The 15751-nt window shown below is 51.8% G+C and overlaps 1 protein-coding gene and 1 pseudogene across 1 annotated transcript in view; one reads left to right on the top strand and one right to left on the bottom strand.

The window, feature by feature from the left end:
* Nucleotides 1-2911: 2911 nt before the first annotated feature.
* Nucleotides 2912-6955, bottom strand: LOC148091744 (uncharacterized protein C15orf39 pseudogene; annotated as a pseudogene).
* A 1621-nt stretch (nt 6956-8576) lies between these two features.
* The window catches only part of RNF149 (ring finger protein 149), a 29376-nt gene continuing 22201 nt past the window's right edge, over nt 8577-15751 (top strand). Inside the window, exon 1 of the mRNA XM_087823733.1 lies at nt 8577-9024. Coding sequence (XP_087679859.1) covers nt 8577-9024 — 448 coding nt within the window. The remainder of the gene's footprint in view (nt 9025-15751) is intronic.

The raw sequence follows: 15751 nt of genomic DNA, 5'->3' as shown, positions 1-15751 counted from the left end.
GGAGAGAATTATGCTGAGTGAAATAAGCCAGGCAGAGAGAGATAAGTGTCACGTGATCTCACTCATATGTGGAATCTAATGAACAAAATAAACTGATGAACAAAATAGGTCCAGAGATGGAGAAGCATGGAGCTGACTGAGGGATCTCAGAGGGACGGCTGGGGTGGGGGAGGGTAGGGAGAGATTAATCAAAGAACTGATATGTGTATAATCGTAACCTATGGACTCGGACATTGGTTTGGGGCAGGCCTGGGGGTAGGTGGATGTGGGGTGGAGGGGATCAGTGGGGAGAAAAGGAAACATCTGTAATACTTTCAACAATAAAGATAAATTTAAAAAAAGAAGAAAAGATAATGACACCAGCCTGGCCCCACCCCCTGCATAAAGAATGGTGGGGTGAGTCCTGTCAGTTTTCTTCTGGGACCGTAGGGGAGGGGAACTGAAGAGACTGAGTGGCACTTGGCAGCTAGTGTAGGTGACGGCTTGAGTCAGTGGTGACAGCTTTGGATCAGGGGCCTGGAGTTGGTAATGAAAACTAAAAACCAAGAACCTCGGGTGTCTAGGGGCTCAGCAGCTATAAGGCCTGTTCCTGTTAACCTGTTGGACTTCACTGAGCAACATGCCTGCCAACAATCACGAGTCCTTGACTCTGAAAGAGCCAAAAGAGCTACTTTGCTCTTTTTATTTTTTTAATCCTGACTCAAGGATATTTTTTCCATTGCTTTTCAGAGAGAATGGAAGGAAAAGGGAGGGGGGGGGATGTGAGAGAAACACATCGATTGGTTGCCTCCCACATGCGCCCTGACTGGGGCCGGAGATTGAGCCTGCAACCGAGATATGTGCCCTTGACTGGGAATCGAACCTGAGACCCTTGGATCCTCAGGCCAATCCCGCTGGGGCTGCTTTGCTCTTTTTTAGACACATTGATTAGACAGACATGAAGTTCTGCTGGCTGAGGTAGACTCATGAAAACAGCAAAGATGCAATCCTGGCCCTCAGGAAACTCAGTGTCATTAAAAGGCTAGGAATGGTATTGGAAAGCAATGCTGCTGTTATAACAGTAATGGGTAAGTGTAATATACACAACATGGAAAACAGGAGGAGCACCTAAGTTTGCCTTTAGGAACCAGGGAAGGTCTCACAGAATAAATAACTTTTGAGTTAAAACTTGAAGACTGCCCTGGCCAGGTAGCTCAGTTGCTTAGAGCACTGTCCCCATACACCAAGGTTGTGGGTTCGATCCTGGATCAGGGCACATACAAGAATCAACCAGTGAATGCATGGATAAAGAAAATTAAAAAAACAACAACAAAAAAACCCCACAAAACTTGAAGATTAAGTTAATGTTTGCCAGGACAAGAGCCAGAAGCAGGATTTTGGGACGTAGTAAAGGATTTTGTAAAACGTAGCATGGAACTGCAAGGCTCGTTCTGGGAACTACAAGTACGTTTTGCTGGAACACAATGTGGGGGTCCTAATGACAGCACTATAATTAACCTAGTTATTAATTAAGAGGAAAGGAGCAAAGGGAAGGCCAGATAACATAGGCACGCCATTGTTACACCCATCTTACTCGAGACCAATTCATACAGAGACCAAATTGACCATTTGGAAATTTATAAGCCAGTGACTGCAAGCAGAGTCCCGCCCTAAACAGACTCACAGCCCCGAACAGTCTTCGCAGGGAGAATATAAAGGCAAAAACTACATTCTCTCTGGCCAAGGGGGCAGGTGGGGGACTAGTGAAGCAGTAGACAGAAGCTAAGAGAAGCGTTAATTAACTTTGGTTAACTATTCCCTGGAATTTTTAAGGGCGGAAACCTCTTACAAAGTTTACAAAGAGCCAGGGGAGGGGAAGAGGTTATTGCTTCTACCACAATTTGTTGCTCTTGCTTATCTCCAAAGTATCGATCGTAAGGGTAGAAGGCGGGGTGCTGAGATGGGGTGCTCCATGTGCTCGACTTCACTCCCACTGCTGTTTGTAAAGGTGATGACAATGAACTTGATTCTCCTGCGAAGGGCAGAGAATGGTCCTCAGTTCTGAGGGGGGTTCCTTTTACAGGGTTAATTCTACCTCTAATGAAGGAGGTCAGGCGGGTAAGGAGACGGGGCGGCACTAAGGGCGAGTGTGAGGCGGAGTGAAGGGCAGGCTCCCCCAGGGCTGAGGCTTAGGGCCCAGCCCCAAACACTGGGGCTGCAGCCCAGGCGTTCCTGGGGGCGGCTCTGAAACGTGTGGGCGTCGTATACACTGTGCACTGCATCAAACCGAGAGAGCCGAGCCCTAGGACGTATTAAGACTTTCTGGAGGTTCTGTTTGCCTCGGCCTCAGACTCCGGGCACTGGCTGGGAGCTGGGCCCCTGTCCTGCGGAGGGAGCAGAGAGCGAACTATAACTGGTGTGTGTCAGGCGTCACCCCCACACCCACCCTGCGAGGTAGGCTGTGTTGTCCTGCTTTACAAATGGGTAAACAAGGGCTCGAGAGGAAGGGACTTGCCCAGTTACACAGCAAGAAACATAGGAGCCAGGGTCTGACCCCAAGCCAGTGGGGCTCCAAAGCCCACATGTCTTCTCTCAGGACGAAACAGAAATCAGTCCTTTCTAATAAGGGACCTCAAGTTATACGCTCAGGGACTCTCAGCCCAGCTGGGGGTGGGGGGCAGGGTGAGAACCAGAGACTCCAAGGGCACGGCTCCTGGACGGGCTGGTGGGCTGGCAGAATGGAGGGGCAGAGAGAGATTACCGGGCAGTAGCTATCAAACAGCTCCAGCCACCAATGCTCCAGGAGATGGCTCTGGCCACCTAACAGCTGTGGGCAGGGTGAGGGCCCGGCTGCTCCTGAGGCCTTGTGGCCCTAAGTGGGTGGTGCCAGGCCACTAAGCCGGCGGTTTCCAGCAGGCTTCGGCAGGGGCCCTCAGTGTGTGGCCGGGTGGGCTGGCACTGGCATCGGGGGCAGGTGAGGCACAGCAGGACCCTCCCCCGGCAGTTGCCTCTGCTTTCTCTGACCAGGAGTTGGTAGCTTCCTCCCTGGCTTCCTGGCCTTGGAGATGGGAGTCTTCTGAGCCAGAGATAGGCTCCCTGGCTCATCTCTGGCCAGGATGGGTTTCAGCTGGCGGCGTCCACAGTCACGCCGCTGCGGGCCCAGCAGGTCAGGGTATGTCAGGCAGCTGGCGCAGTGCCAGCGACTTCAGCATGCGTGGGGAGCAGCTACGCAGGGCTCGCTCCCGCAGTGCCTTCTCCTCTGACAATGCGGTGGGCCGGAGCTCCACGCGGTGCTCCTGCAGCACGTGGTCCACAGAAGCGGGTGGCCGCCTTGGGAAGAGCTGCTCCTTCACCCGGTGGATGGGCACGAGGATGGTGCCAACCCTCACCACATGGGGGAAGGGGCACTGCCAGGTGCACACAAAGCGCTGCACTGGGACAGCAGCTTGCCCAACAGCCCTGGACTGCCTGGCCATCCTGCCGTGCTGCCCCGCCCCGAGGCCCAGCCATCTCAAGCCATTCACAGCTTCTCAGGTGGGGAGTGGGCCACTGAGCCCGAGATGGCATCACACAGGGATTCGTGCAATCGTGCAAAGTGTTGCTCTGGGGAATCCACTGTGACAGGGGTAGAAGCTGGAGTCGGAGCCTGGGCTGAAGCAGGTGATGGAGGCAGAGTAGGTGCTGGGGTGGCCACGAATACACCTGGAGAACTGGGCAGTGCCAGATCAAAGCAGGCCATGGGCAAGAGCTGTTTGAGAATCTGTAGTCCAGTGGGCACAGATGTAGGGGTGGGTGCAGGCTGGTCAGAGGAAGGGACTGAGGTGGGCACAGATGGGGCCATAGCTGCAGACAAGGGTGCCGGGCAGAGGATCTTGAATTTTCGGAACATGAAGGCCACGGAGCTGTGGAGGTTGGTCTTTGGGGTGGTCTCTGTGGTCACTGGCACCCCAGGCAGCTCCGAGACTGCGCTCCCTGCATCTGGCACCCCCACAGCTACAGGGAGCTTGGCGAATACCGCAGGACTAGGGACCTTGATAGGAGGAGCCTCTGCCATGGGTTTCTTTACACTCAAGTGCAGTGCCACTTCCTCCCTAAGTGAGCAATGCACCCTCAAAGGGGCCTCCTGGGTAGACAGGGTTCCCCTGGAGTCTTTGTCATAGCTGTCCTTGGGGACTGGGGCTGGATCAGGCTCAGGTGTGGCCTCGGGTGTCTGCACATCCAGACAGTCACGGTAGGCAGCCAGGTTCTGTAGAAGAGACTGGTGCTCTTGGGCACAGGGTGGGAGTGTTGGTGGGGTGTGGGGAACTGTGCTATCTCCAATAACAATGGGTGCCCCAGGGTGCTCATTGAGCTGGGGCTGGAGCTGCTCTTTCCTGCAGCTGGGCAGCCATATAGTCTTCTCAGCATCCTGCACCGGCTTCTCTATAGGCCTTACAGGCTCTGTGCACGGCTGACTGGCAGGCAAAGGCTGGCATGCTTGCTGGAAGGCACTGGGCTGTGGCACAGCCTGAACACTATTCCGGGACGGTAGTGTCCCCCTGAGCCCCAGGGATGCTCCACAGAGAGGTCATCCCGTGCATAAGGAAAGCCCAGCCTCTGGGGGGCAAAGTCTAGTGGGCACTGTGGAGTGAGAGGTGGCTCGAAGCTTGCAGAGGAGGTCCCTTCCCAGGAGGGGATAGGGACAATCCGAGATTACAAGGAAAGAATCAGCGACAGTATTTTTGCCTAGGTCAACAGTCCATTGGGATGTCCAAGGATATTGTGCGGAGTTCCCAGTGGCCCCTTAGACTGTTGTTCTCTTAGAGGAAAGGGGTCCTACTCCAGCCGATTTGTGGGAAAAGGTTGTTCAATCCTATCTCTATTCTCTTCTAAGGAACCCCCTCCAGGGCCTAAGGCTGCCTGCGGGCCTCCTTTTTAATTCTTTCATGTTCCTCAGAAGTGAACAGGGTAACCATGAGTTGCCGACAATTGTCCCATGTGGGGCGATGGGTGTGAAACACAGACTCTAGTAGCCCGGTAAGGGCCTGCAGTTTTTCCAAGAAAGGGGGATTCTGGGCTTTCCAGTTGTATAGGTCGCTAGCCAAGAAGGGAGTGTGAACAAGAAAAGCGGATCTTCCCCTCGAGTCCCCGTCAGCAGGCAGGGCTCCCGCAGGGAAGAACAGTGCTAGAGGAGGGTGCACCTCCCGCAAGGCCCCTAAGGAGGAAATGGGGCCTGAGGGGGGCACCAGAGGATGACAGCGCCTCCTGAGAGGGGCTCCCCACAACGCCTGTGCGCAAACCAGCCTTTTCCTCACGGTGGAGCACACCCTGGAGCGGAGTTCTGATTTTTTAACTACCCCCGCCCTTGGTGAAACTGATGAAAACAATCAGTGCGGCCAAGGGAATAGAGGAGAAAGCCCCCCGACACGTTGGGAAGGAGGCGAAGGCCGAGTCCCGCCGTCCCGTGGGAAGGGAATCAGATTAGGAGACAGGTGGGCACTGGCGGCCCCGACAGAGGAGGGGGAGGCATGGAGAAGACCGGGTCTCGGGTGCAGCACGCGGTCAGAGGCCCGAGATCTTCAGAGAGAGCAGGCTTCAAAAGAGAACGGGATAGGACCCCACCAAGAAAGATCCTCTAAGACAGCTGAGACAAGAGAAGCGAAATCGTAACCCAGGAGGACTAACGTATGGAGACTAAGTGAAGTAAGAGAAACTGAACAAACTTATAAATTCTATGTATTCCTTGAACCCAGATCTTTCTGTGCACGGTGTCAGAGACAAAGGAGAGGGGAGGTCCCCGAAGGGACCCTCTCAGATGCCCCGTCTGCCCACTGCCTCGCGGCAACTTAGTTCGGCCTTGACTAAGGTGCACCCGTGTACACCCCGGGCCTGGTCAGCCAGAGCTGAGTCACCGCTATGTCGTTGTGGCCGACTACAGAATCAGATTAGGGCCCACTCAGATCCCGTAGTGAAAGCTATGGGACTACAGACACATTCACACAACACTTGTTCAGAGGTTATGACATTCCCACCGACAAAACCTGAGTGGGACCTCTATAGGTTTCAGAACCAGGTAAATCCTTCTGTCTGTGTCCCGACCCAAGGAAGGACCCCGCACAATTAGGACGGCCACGTCTGGCCCTCATTGGTGAGAATACAGAGACTAGTCTAACCAAGAAATAATTTAAAATTATATCTTACCTCCGGATGCATCCTGAGAGACTCTAAACGGATCGATGGCCACAGGGCATCAGCTTCTGACCCACAGGGGAGAAGTCCTCGTCGCGGAGCCTTGGCACTTCTTCAGAGGGTACCCATCCTGCGAAGGGAATTCCCCGGCAGGCCAGTCGCGGAGGCCCAGAAGCCTGGAGAAATTTTAGAATTAGATCTCGCTGGGGCCTCCAAATGTTATACCTGGCTTATGCAAAACTAATTCACACAGAGACCAAATAGATCGTTTGGAGATTTATTAGCCAGCAGCTGCGAGCAGATGCCTGCCCTGAACAAAACTCACAGCTCAAAACAGTCTTTGCAGGGAGACTATAAAGGCAAAAACTACATTCTATTTGGCTAAGGGGAGGCAAGTGGGGGACTAGCAAAGTGGTAGACAGAAGCTAAGATAAGCGTTAATTAACCTTCTTGGTTAACTATTCCCTGAAATTTTTACGGGCGGAAATCTTTTACAAAGTTTACAAAGATCCAGGGGAGGGAAAGAGGTTATTGTTTCTACCAAAATTTGTTGCTCTTGCTTATCTCCAAAGTAGCAGTTGTAAGGGTGGAAAATGGGAGTGCTAAGATGGGAGTGCTAAGATGGGAGCGCTGTACTTCACCAGAAAGCTACAGTTTTACATGCTCCAAGTCTGTTCCCTGCAGATCCTGGGGGAAGGAACGGGACATAAAATGAATAGGCGCATGCTCAGTACAGTCTAGGCGATGTAGGGGAGGGTGCTTGTCTGTTAGTCATACCTGGGACCAGGGCATCGGCCAGAGAAGGCATATAGCCGTGGCCACTGAAGCTCTGGGAGACTTGGTATTTAAGCTCCTAAACACAGGAACTCTCTTGCTCTTCTCTCTCCTGCTCACGGCTGGCAGGGCTCTGAAGCTCGCACGGTGGGCCATGTAGACCCCACCCACGATGAAATCATGGATACAGCTAGCCTGGTGCTCTGCTGGACTCGGTTCCACCATGGAACAGACGCTCTGGACGCTGGCTTTGCTTCTAGCTCTGATGAACCCCCAGCTGCACCTTTTCCAGGACTGGTTTAAGGGAGACGGGACTTTGCAACCCGAGGAATGTAATCCCACGCAAATAAAGCTTTCTATCACATCTCATCCTCCAGTGGGGGCCCCTGGAAATTCTTGTTCCCACGAGCAACGGAGAAATTCCGCCTGGCCGGCTATCCAATAGCACGCGGCCCTGCCCCAGCCTGCTGCCACCGCCATGCTGTGGCTCCCTTAGTCTAGGCAACCGGGGCAAGTGCCCTTGACAGGAAGAGAGCCTGGGACCCTCCGAGGGCAAAGCTCTAACCACGGAGCAAACTGCCTAGGGCTCTTTTCATTTCAGCCTTTTAAAATTAGTTTCCTGATGAGAAAGGGAGAGATTTCAACTTAAAGGAAAACTTAGGGTTTGTGGGGCAGGTGCATTTTGGAGCATAGTTTTAAAATGTAGTCCAAGAGAGGTTGATGACAAACGGGAAACGCAAGAGAATTTAAGGCCCAAGAAAAAGACCTGCTGCGAGTGGCAACAGCCTGCTTGTGACCAGCACAGACCCCTATTCAGAGATGAGTCCGAAACCTTAGCTTCTTTCCCGCGGCAGGAAGGCTTTCCATCCAGGGCAGGTTCATTTTCATCCAAACAGGTACTTCTGTCTCTTTTTATTTATTACTGTACAATTTAAGTTTGATGCAGTTATTTCAAAACTACAGGTTATATATTAAAAACATCATACAAGGGGTCCTTGTAGGCATACTACTCGAGAAAAGCCTTAAGGAATCCATCACCATTGCAAAATTGGTAGCAAAACATATCTGGAAAACGTGGGTAGCTTTGAATTTTTTTTAATTTTAAAAATGTCTTAGACAAGCAGGTCGTTTGCCACAGTAAACTCTCCGCGAGCATCCGCTGAGCGATTTTACACAATCCCGCTCCCACGCCGCGGAGAAGCTTCCCCTTTCGGGGCGGCCACGTCTTCCTTCCGGGGCGCCAGCGGCCGGCTCGCTCAGGGCGCACGGTGCCCGGGGCCGCCGCCCCTCCCCTCCCCGCGCGGGGCCCGCGGGGCGGCCGGGCCCAGGGACGCGGCGGGGAGCGGGGAGCCCCCGCGCCCCTCGCCGCCCGCCCGGGGGAGGGGCCAGGGGCCCGCCCCGCGCCCCGCCCCCGCCCCGCCCCTTCCCGCACCTCCTCTCCCCGCGCCCCGCCCCCTGCGCCCCGCCCCGCCAGGTGCGCGTGCGCCGCCCCGCCCCGCCCCCAGCGCCCCGCCCCGCCCGCCAGGTGCGCGTGCGCCGCCCCGCCCGCCGTCCGGCTGCGCTCGGGGCCGGCTGGTGCGCGCTCGCCTCGGCGCCCCCGCCCCCGCAGGCCCTGGGAGTCCCCGCGGCCCGGCCGCTCCTCGTCGCGCGGGGCCATGGCGCGGCCCGAGGCCGGCTGCGGGGCGCGCGGCGCCCTGGCGCTGCTGGCGCTGGCCTTGTGCGCGCCCGGGGCCCGGGGCCGGGCGCTCGAGTGGTACTCGGCCGTGGTGAGCCTGGAGTACGTGGACCGGCTCACGAACCGCACCGTGTGCAGCGTTTCCGAGAGCGGCCGCTTCGGCGACGGCTCCCCCAGGACGGGCGCGCTGGGCCTGGTGGGCGCCCCGCGCGCCGCCGACCGCGACCCCGAGGGCTGCGCGCCCGGCACGCGCTTCGCGGTGCCCGCGCCCGGCGGCCGGGGGGCCGCGCCCTGGGTCGCCCTGGTGGCGCGAGGGGGCTGCGCGCTGCGGGACAAGGTGGCGGCGGCGGCGCGGAGGAACGCCTCGGCCGTGGTCATCTACAGCGAGGACGGCCTGGGCAACCTCACGGAGCCCGCGGCCCCCGCGGGTGAGCGGAGGGGGCGGGGGGCGGGGCGTCTTGCCGGCGGTCCTGGCGAGAGGACTTCGCGTCTCCACGGGGTCCCCGGGGGGGGGCGGCCGGGGCGGGGCGCCGTCGGTGGCCGGTGACCGCCCGGCGGCCCCCAGGTGCTGTCCGGAGGACGCCGGCCTGCCCACGGGCTTAGGTCCTCGCCTTGGGCCCCTAGGGGGGCAAGGAAAGAAATTAAAATCGACGGGGAGGAGTGTGGCTCTGCCCTGGAGAGCCTCGGGGTCGCCCCTGCGGGCCCCTCGCCCGGCGCCTCCCGGAGTCGGGGGGAAGGAGCTGCGCTCCCCAGAGCCGGGCGTCCGCGGACCCTCCCGCGCCAGCGGCGCCTGGGTGGCGCTCGGTCTCGACCTCCTTGAAACGTGCCCGGGCTTTCTACCCTGAGCCAGAAAATGGGGTTTAACTCTGAGTCAGAGTCTGGACTGGAACTCGGGTACGTTGTCGCTACTAAACGTGAGGGTATGATTCCGGCTGGACCGCCGGGCAGGTTAGTTTCGTCTTGAGTTTACAGGAAATGTTTAAAGCTGTGCTCATTCAAGAAGGGCCTTGCCCTTTGCCAGGTGAGCCTTCCTACCTGCACGCGTTCCCCAGGGCAGCAGACGGCAATTTCAGGCAGCAATGATAGTTTAAAAGTCTTTTTTTGTAAGATATCTTTTTTTTCTTAAATATATCTTTATTTCAGAGAGAGGAAAGGAGAGGGAGAGGGAGAGAGAGACAGAAAGAAACATCAGTGATGAGTCATTAGGAGTTAAGCCCGCAGCCGGGCTTGTGCCCTGCCGGGGAATCGAACCTCCGTCTCCCGGATCCTAGGTCGATGCTCGGCCGCTGAGCCACCCCCGGCTGGGCTGTGAGATATCTTAAGAACTGAATCCAAGCGCTTTCTGACCAGTACACAGAGTGACTGTGTATTCTGCTCCTCCAAGATCGTGACTCATTCTGAACTTACTGTTATTAAAATCTCTTTTTAAAGTTGCTGCTGCTGTAAAGTGCCCTTCGTCCTGTACTTTTGTTTTTCATTCTGTTTTGGCTGAGTGCAAGTTCAGAACCTCACAGTAAAACAGGACAGAAGAGTGCCTTTGAATGTGTTAGCCGAGTGGTAGGAGCGGAAGTCAGTTGAGAGGAGAGGAAGTGGACACTGTTAGAACAACTCTTTCCAGAAGGCTGACTGGAAGGGTTTGGGAGGTGCTGCGACATGGGCAGAAACGGCAGGGCCAGGGCGGGTAGGATGGAGGCTGGTGAGGCATGTTTGAAGTTGGAAGGGATGGTGGAGATCTGGGGTAGAGAAGAGGTAACTGGCAGAGGAAGGTCTTTGGGAGACTGTGCCCAGAATACTTGTGGAGGGTTTGTCCTCATGTAATAGAGGGAAAATTCCTCAGTTGCAACAGAAAGGAAGTGGGTTTGGAGAGAAAATGGAGATGCCCATTTAGGGTATTGGGCAAGGTGCCACTTTTGGTGCAGTGATTCCATTGATGACGGATCTACCCAAGTGTCATCGTACCCAAGCCATGCTTCCACAAGGCTCTCATGAAAAGTCCTGCCCGTCGGATTTCACATATTCCAGATACATCCTATCCATAGTTTTCCTGTAGTTTGGTAGTTCTGTCCTAGAAGAGGTTAGTGTGTCACTTCTCAGTCTACAACATCTCAGTGCAGCCCTTTTCTTTCCAATGGCAGGCTCATCAGCCTACAATTTTCTAAATCTGTTCACTGCATTTTTTGATAATGGCACTAACATCTTTCCGGGCTAGCAGCACTAGTTCTAACCATTGTTCAGCAGCCTTGCTTACATTATTGACACAGTTTATCCAGGCCCAGAAAAGCACTCCTTATTTTATTTATTTATTTTTTAATATGCTTTATTGATTTCAGAGAGAGAGAGGGAGAGAGAGAGAAGCATCAATGATAAGAGAGCCACTGATCAACTGCCTCCTGCATTCCCCCTACTGGGGATCGAGCCCACAACCTGGGCATGTGCCCTGACTGGGAATGGAACCGTGCCCTCCTGGTTCATAGGTCCACACAACCACTGAGCTGTGGCGGCTGAGCAACACCTCTTATTTTAAATCCTCTCCTGGTGAGCTTTTGTCCCATTATCAGTGTCTGTTCCAGCCTTTTCGTGAGAATAGTTCTGTCTGAGAAAAATGACGAAAGTAACAGCAATTTTTAGAAAATGTGTGAAAGTACCCAGTGCTGAGGCATAGCGTTCAGTGTTCTCAGGCAGTCCTCCTCACAGCCCTTTAATGTGGTACTTTAACCCCATTTTACCAAAGAGGAAACTGACACTCAAACAATTGAAATGACTGGCCCAAAGTAGCAAGGTGATATATGGCCAGATCATTCTTTGTTGTGGGAGGGGCTGGCCTGTGCTTTATAGGATATTTAGCAGCATCCCTGGCCTCTACCACTAGATTCCAGTAGCACTCCCCCAGTTATGACAACCAAAAATGTCTCCAGATATTGCCAAGTGTTAGGGGGGAGAGGACATGACAAAATTATCCAACTTTCTGAACCACTGACTTAAAGGGAAACTGATTTGGTAGCATTGTGACTAATGGATTTAACAGAAGGAAAACCGGAAATAGAGAATCCAGTTAGACTGTTGGGCTAGTCCAAGTAGAAATATAAGGGCCAACATAGTAGTGACAGTAAAGGTGGAAAAGAATGACCCTCACAGAACTTGGCCCAGCTGGGGATAAGGGTATAAATGTATCATGACTTTTTGAGAATGAAACAGAATTAAAATAGAATGAATGTTAAAAGTCAGAAGACAAACCAGCTCTGACAAACATGAATTTGAAATGTTACACAGAGCCTTGATGTCAGTGCAGGCTTCGCCTTCTTGTATTTTGTCAGACTGAGGCTAGAGCCAGTAAACACCTTGGATTCAGTGGGTCTCGGTGCTCCAGTATAACACTGGTGTTAGACAAAATCCGTAGTGATGGCTGTGTCTAAAATTGAATCATGAGAGCCTCAGGAGAATTTCTCCAGTTTTTCTTAAACATGTTGCTTGATTCTACTAGAATCCAGTATAAGATATTTTGGATTATATCAGTATTATATTGTGGCTCTAAAATGAATCATGACTTTAAGACAATTATCTGTCAGAACAACTGTAAGAACTGTTATAGTAATGCCCAGAGTTGATTTCCTTTAGCAGACAGATACTGAGCCAAGTATTGTGCCTTCTCACAGACAGAAATACATGAGACATATGCCTGCCTTTGAGGAGTTTGCAGCTAGTGAGAGCAATAGACAACTTTCCAGACAGAACTGTATGCATAAGTGCTTAGAAAGCCTAAAGGAAGGATATCTAATGCAGATATTGCAAAGATGGCTAGAAGTTAGTTTGAACAAGATGGGTAAAAATTGATACAAGTCAAATAATTAAAATGAAAGCTTTTATAGAGTATTGGCCTTAGTGTAGTTATTGTTGATTAATAAGTGGGATGATTCTTTAGCTGAAGTCTTGGTGTGGCCTTTTAGGAATGGCTCTTTCATTCTGTTGAAAGTTGTTTACTAATTGCCAAGTACTGGCAAGGCATAGAGCTGTGTTTGAGGAAGAGACCAGAGTTGTGGTGAAGGGAGATGACAAAGATGTATAAGAAGTCCTTGATCTTCCCCTGGCTGGGTGGCTCAGTTGGTTGTAGCATCGTCCCAAGCACCAGAATGGTTTCGGGTTTGATTCTAGGACAGGGCACATACCTAGGTTGTGGGTTCGAGCCTTGATTGGGGTGTGTATGAGAGGCAGCCAACCCATGTTTGTCTTTCACATTGATATTTCTCTCTCTCCCCCTCTCTCTCCCTTCTCTCTCTAAAATCAGTAAACATATCCTCAGGTGAGGATTTTTAAAAAAAGAAGTCCCTGACCTTAAGAGATATGTACATTTTGTGTTCACAGAGCATGGTAAATAGTCTTTAATGAATAACACATTTCTTTTTTTATTTTATACAATTTTTATTTTTCAATTACAGTTGACATACAATAATATATTAATTTTGGGTGTGCAGCCCAAGAATTAGACATTATATAACTTACTAAGTGATCATCCTGATAAATCTCATACCCATGTGACACCGTACATAGTTATTACAATATTATTGACTGTATTTCCTATGCTGTACTTTATAGCTCTATGATTATTATGTTACTACCAATTTGTACTTCTTAATCCCTTCACCTTTTCAACCATCGCCCAAACCCCCTCCCATCTGGCAACTGTCAGAATGTCCTCTGTATCTATGAATTTGTTTCTGTTCTGTTTGTTTTGTTTTTTAGATTCCATTGATGATATGTATTTATTGCCATTTTATTATTTTCTTTTTATTCTTTAAGAAGACCCTTTAACATTTCATGTAATACTGGTTTGGTGGTGGTGAACTCCTTTAGCTTTTTCTTGTCTGGGAAGCTCTTTATATGCTCTTTGATTCTAAATGATAGCTTTGCAGGGTAATCTTGGTTGTAGGTCCTTGCTTTTCATCACTTTGAATATTTCTTGCCACTCCTTTCTGACCTGCAAGGTTTCTGTTGAGAAGTAAGCTAACAGTCTTATGGGAGCTCCCTTGTAGGTAACTAACTGCCTTTCTCTTGCTGCTTTTAAGATTCTCTCTTTGTCTTTAAGTGTTGGCATTTTAATTATGTGTCTTGGTGTGGGCCTCTTTGGGTTCCTCTTGTTTGGGACTCTCTGAGCTTCCTGGACTTATATGTCTCTTTCACCAGGTTAGGAAAATTTTACATCATTATTTTTTCAAATAGGTTTTCAATTTTTTGCGCTCTCTCTCCTCCTCCTGGCATCCCCATTATGCGAATGTTGGTATGCTTGAAGTTGTCCCAGAGGCTCCTTATACTAGCCTCATTTTTTGGATTCTTTTTTTCTGTTCTGATTGGGTGTTTTCCGCTTCCTTGCCTTCCAGTCTCTGATTTGATTCTCTGTTTCATCTACTCCACTGTTGGTTCCCTGTAATGTAGTCTTCATTTCAGTTCACGTGTTCTTCATTTCTGACTGGTTCATTTTTATGTTTCTAGTTCCATTTTTGTTTCCTGTGTCTTTGTTGAAATTCTAAGTGCATCTACTCTTCCCCTAAGTTCATTGAGTACCTTTTTTTCCTCCTTATCCGAGGGTGGAAGGGAGAAAGAGAAACATTGATGTGAACGAGACACATCAATTGGTTGCCTTCTGCACGTGCCCCAAACAGGGCCAGGGATTGAGCCTGCAACCTGAGTACATTCCCTTGGCCGGAATTGAACCCGGCACCCTTCAGTCTGCAGGCTGACACTCTAACTACTGAGACAAACCGGCTAGGGCTTATTGGGTATCCTTTTAACGAGTGTTTTAAACTTGCATCTGGTAGATTGCTTGTCTCCATTTTGTTTAGTTCTTTCTCTGGAATTTTGTTCTGTTCTTTCATTTGGGAATGTTTCTTTGTATCCTCATGTTGTCTGCCTCCCTCTTTGTTTCTATGTGTTAGGTAGAGCTGCTGTGTCTCCTGGGCTTCATAGAGTGGTCTTATGTAGTAGGTGTTTTGTAGGGTTCAGTGGCACAGCCTCCCCAATCACCCGAGCTGGGCACTCTAGGTGCGCCCCCCATGTGGATTGTGTTCACCCTCTTCTTGTATTTGAGCCTTGATTGCTTTTGGCATGTCAATGGGAGGGATTTACTCCTAGGCCAGTTGGCTGCAAGGACTGTCTGCGACCACCATGGAGGATCAGCTGTGTGGGGGCTCACCCACAGAGCCGGACTTACTTCATTGGGGCCCTGGTGCCTGCTAAGTCTGCCCCTTGAGTGTGGTGCTTGTGGAGCGGTTGGGTGGTGATTCAAAGTGGTCTGAATCTCACCACGTGGTGCCCTGCTCAGAGCCACCCGGCATGAGCTACAAAGCAATCTGCAGAGGACTGCTACTTGTGCTTGGCTTGGAGGAACCCAGAAGAAGCCAAGCTGCAAACAAAGGCCAGCTGCCGGTAGTGCCAGGCTTTGGGCAATTTAGCCAGAGGTATGAGCCCAGGTGCTGCTTGTTGGAGAGATTTTAGCAAACTGAGCCAAGACAGGCCATTAGTCTGGAAAACCCACTGAAGATAGCTTGGGTGGGCCTGCAAGTTGGGTGGGGCAGGTTCTCAGGGAAACGCCAGGGTGGGTAAACAGTGTTAACTGGTTGATGGAGACTCATTTATAGCACCCACCTGCCCACTCTGTGTGGGGAGGGCTTATCAAAGGGAACAATAACTTCTGTCTGGGAGAAGAGCGACTCCTCCTCCCCGTATGTCCCTGGTGCCTTTCATGCTGCTGCCCCAATGCTAGAGCTCAGAGGAAGTGAGTCAGAGTAAGTCCCTTTAAGATGAACTGCCAGGGACTCCAGCAGCCTCTGTCTCATTCAGCCACAATCCCCACTGGTTATTACAGCCAGAAGTTATGGGGACTTCTCTTCCTGGCACTGGGATCCCTCGCTCCTCAGTGGGGACCTCTGCAGCCAATGTATCCCTCCCTATTTTATCCGCCACACATGGGTTTGGGACCAGCCCCTTTTGTTCCATGTCTGTGCCCCTTCTACCAGTCTCATGTGGCTGCTGCTTTATATCCTTAATTGTAGGAGTTCTGTTCAGTCAGTTCTGAATGATGGTGGTTCTGCAGTTTGGTTGTAATTTTGATGTGGTTGTGGGAGGATTTGAGTACCGTGTTTACCTATACTGCCATCTTGACCA

The sequence above is a fragment of the Miniopterus natalensis genome, chromosome 13 (assembly GCF_054644295.1).
Source record: "Miniopterus natalensis isolate mMinNat1 chromosome 13, mMinNat1.hap1, whole genome shotgun sequence".
In the NCBI taxonomy this organism is placed as follows: domain Eukaryota; kingdom Metazoa; phylum Chordata; class Mammalia; order Chiroptera; family Miniopteridae; genus Miniopterus; species Miniopterus natalensis.
The sequence above is the reverse complement of the archived record's forward strand: the minus strand, read 5'-3'. Positions and strand labels throughout refer to the sequence as shown.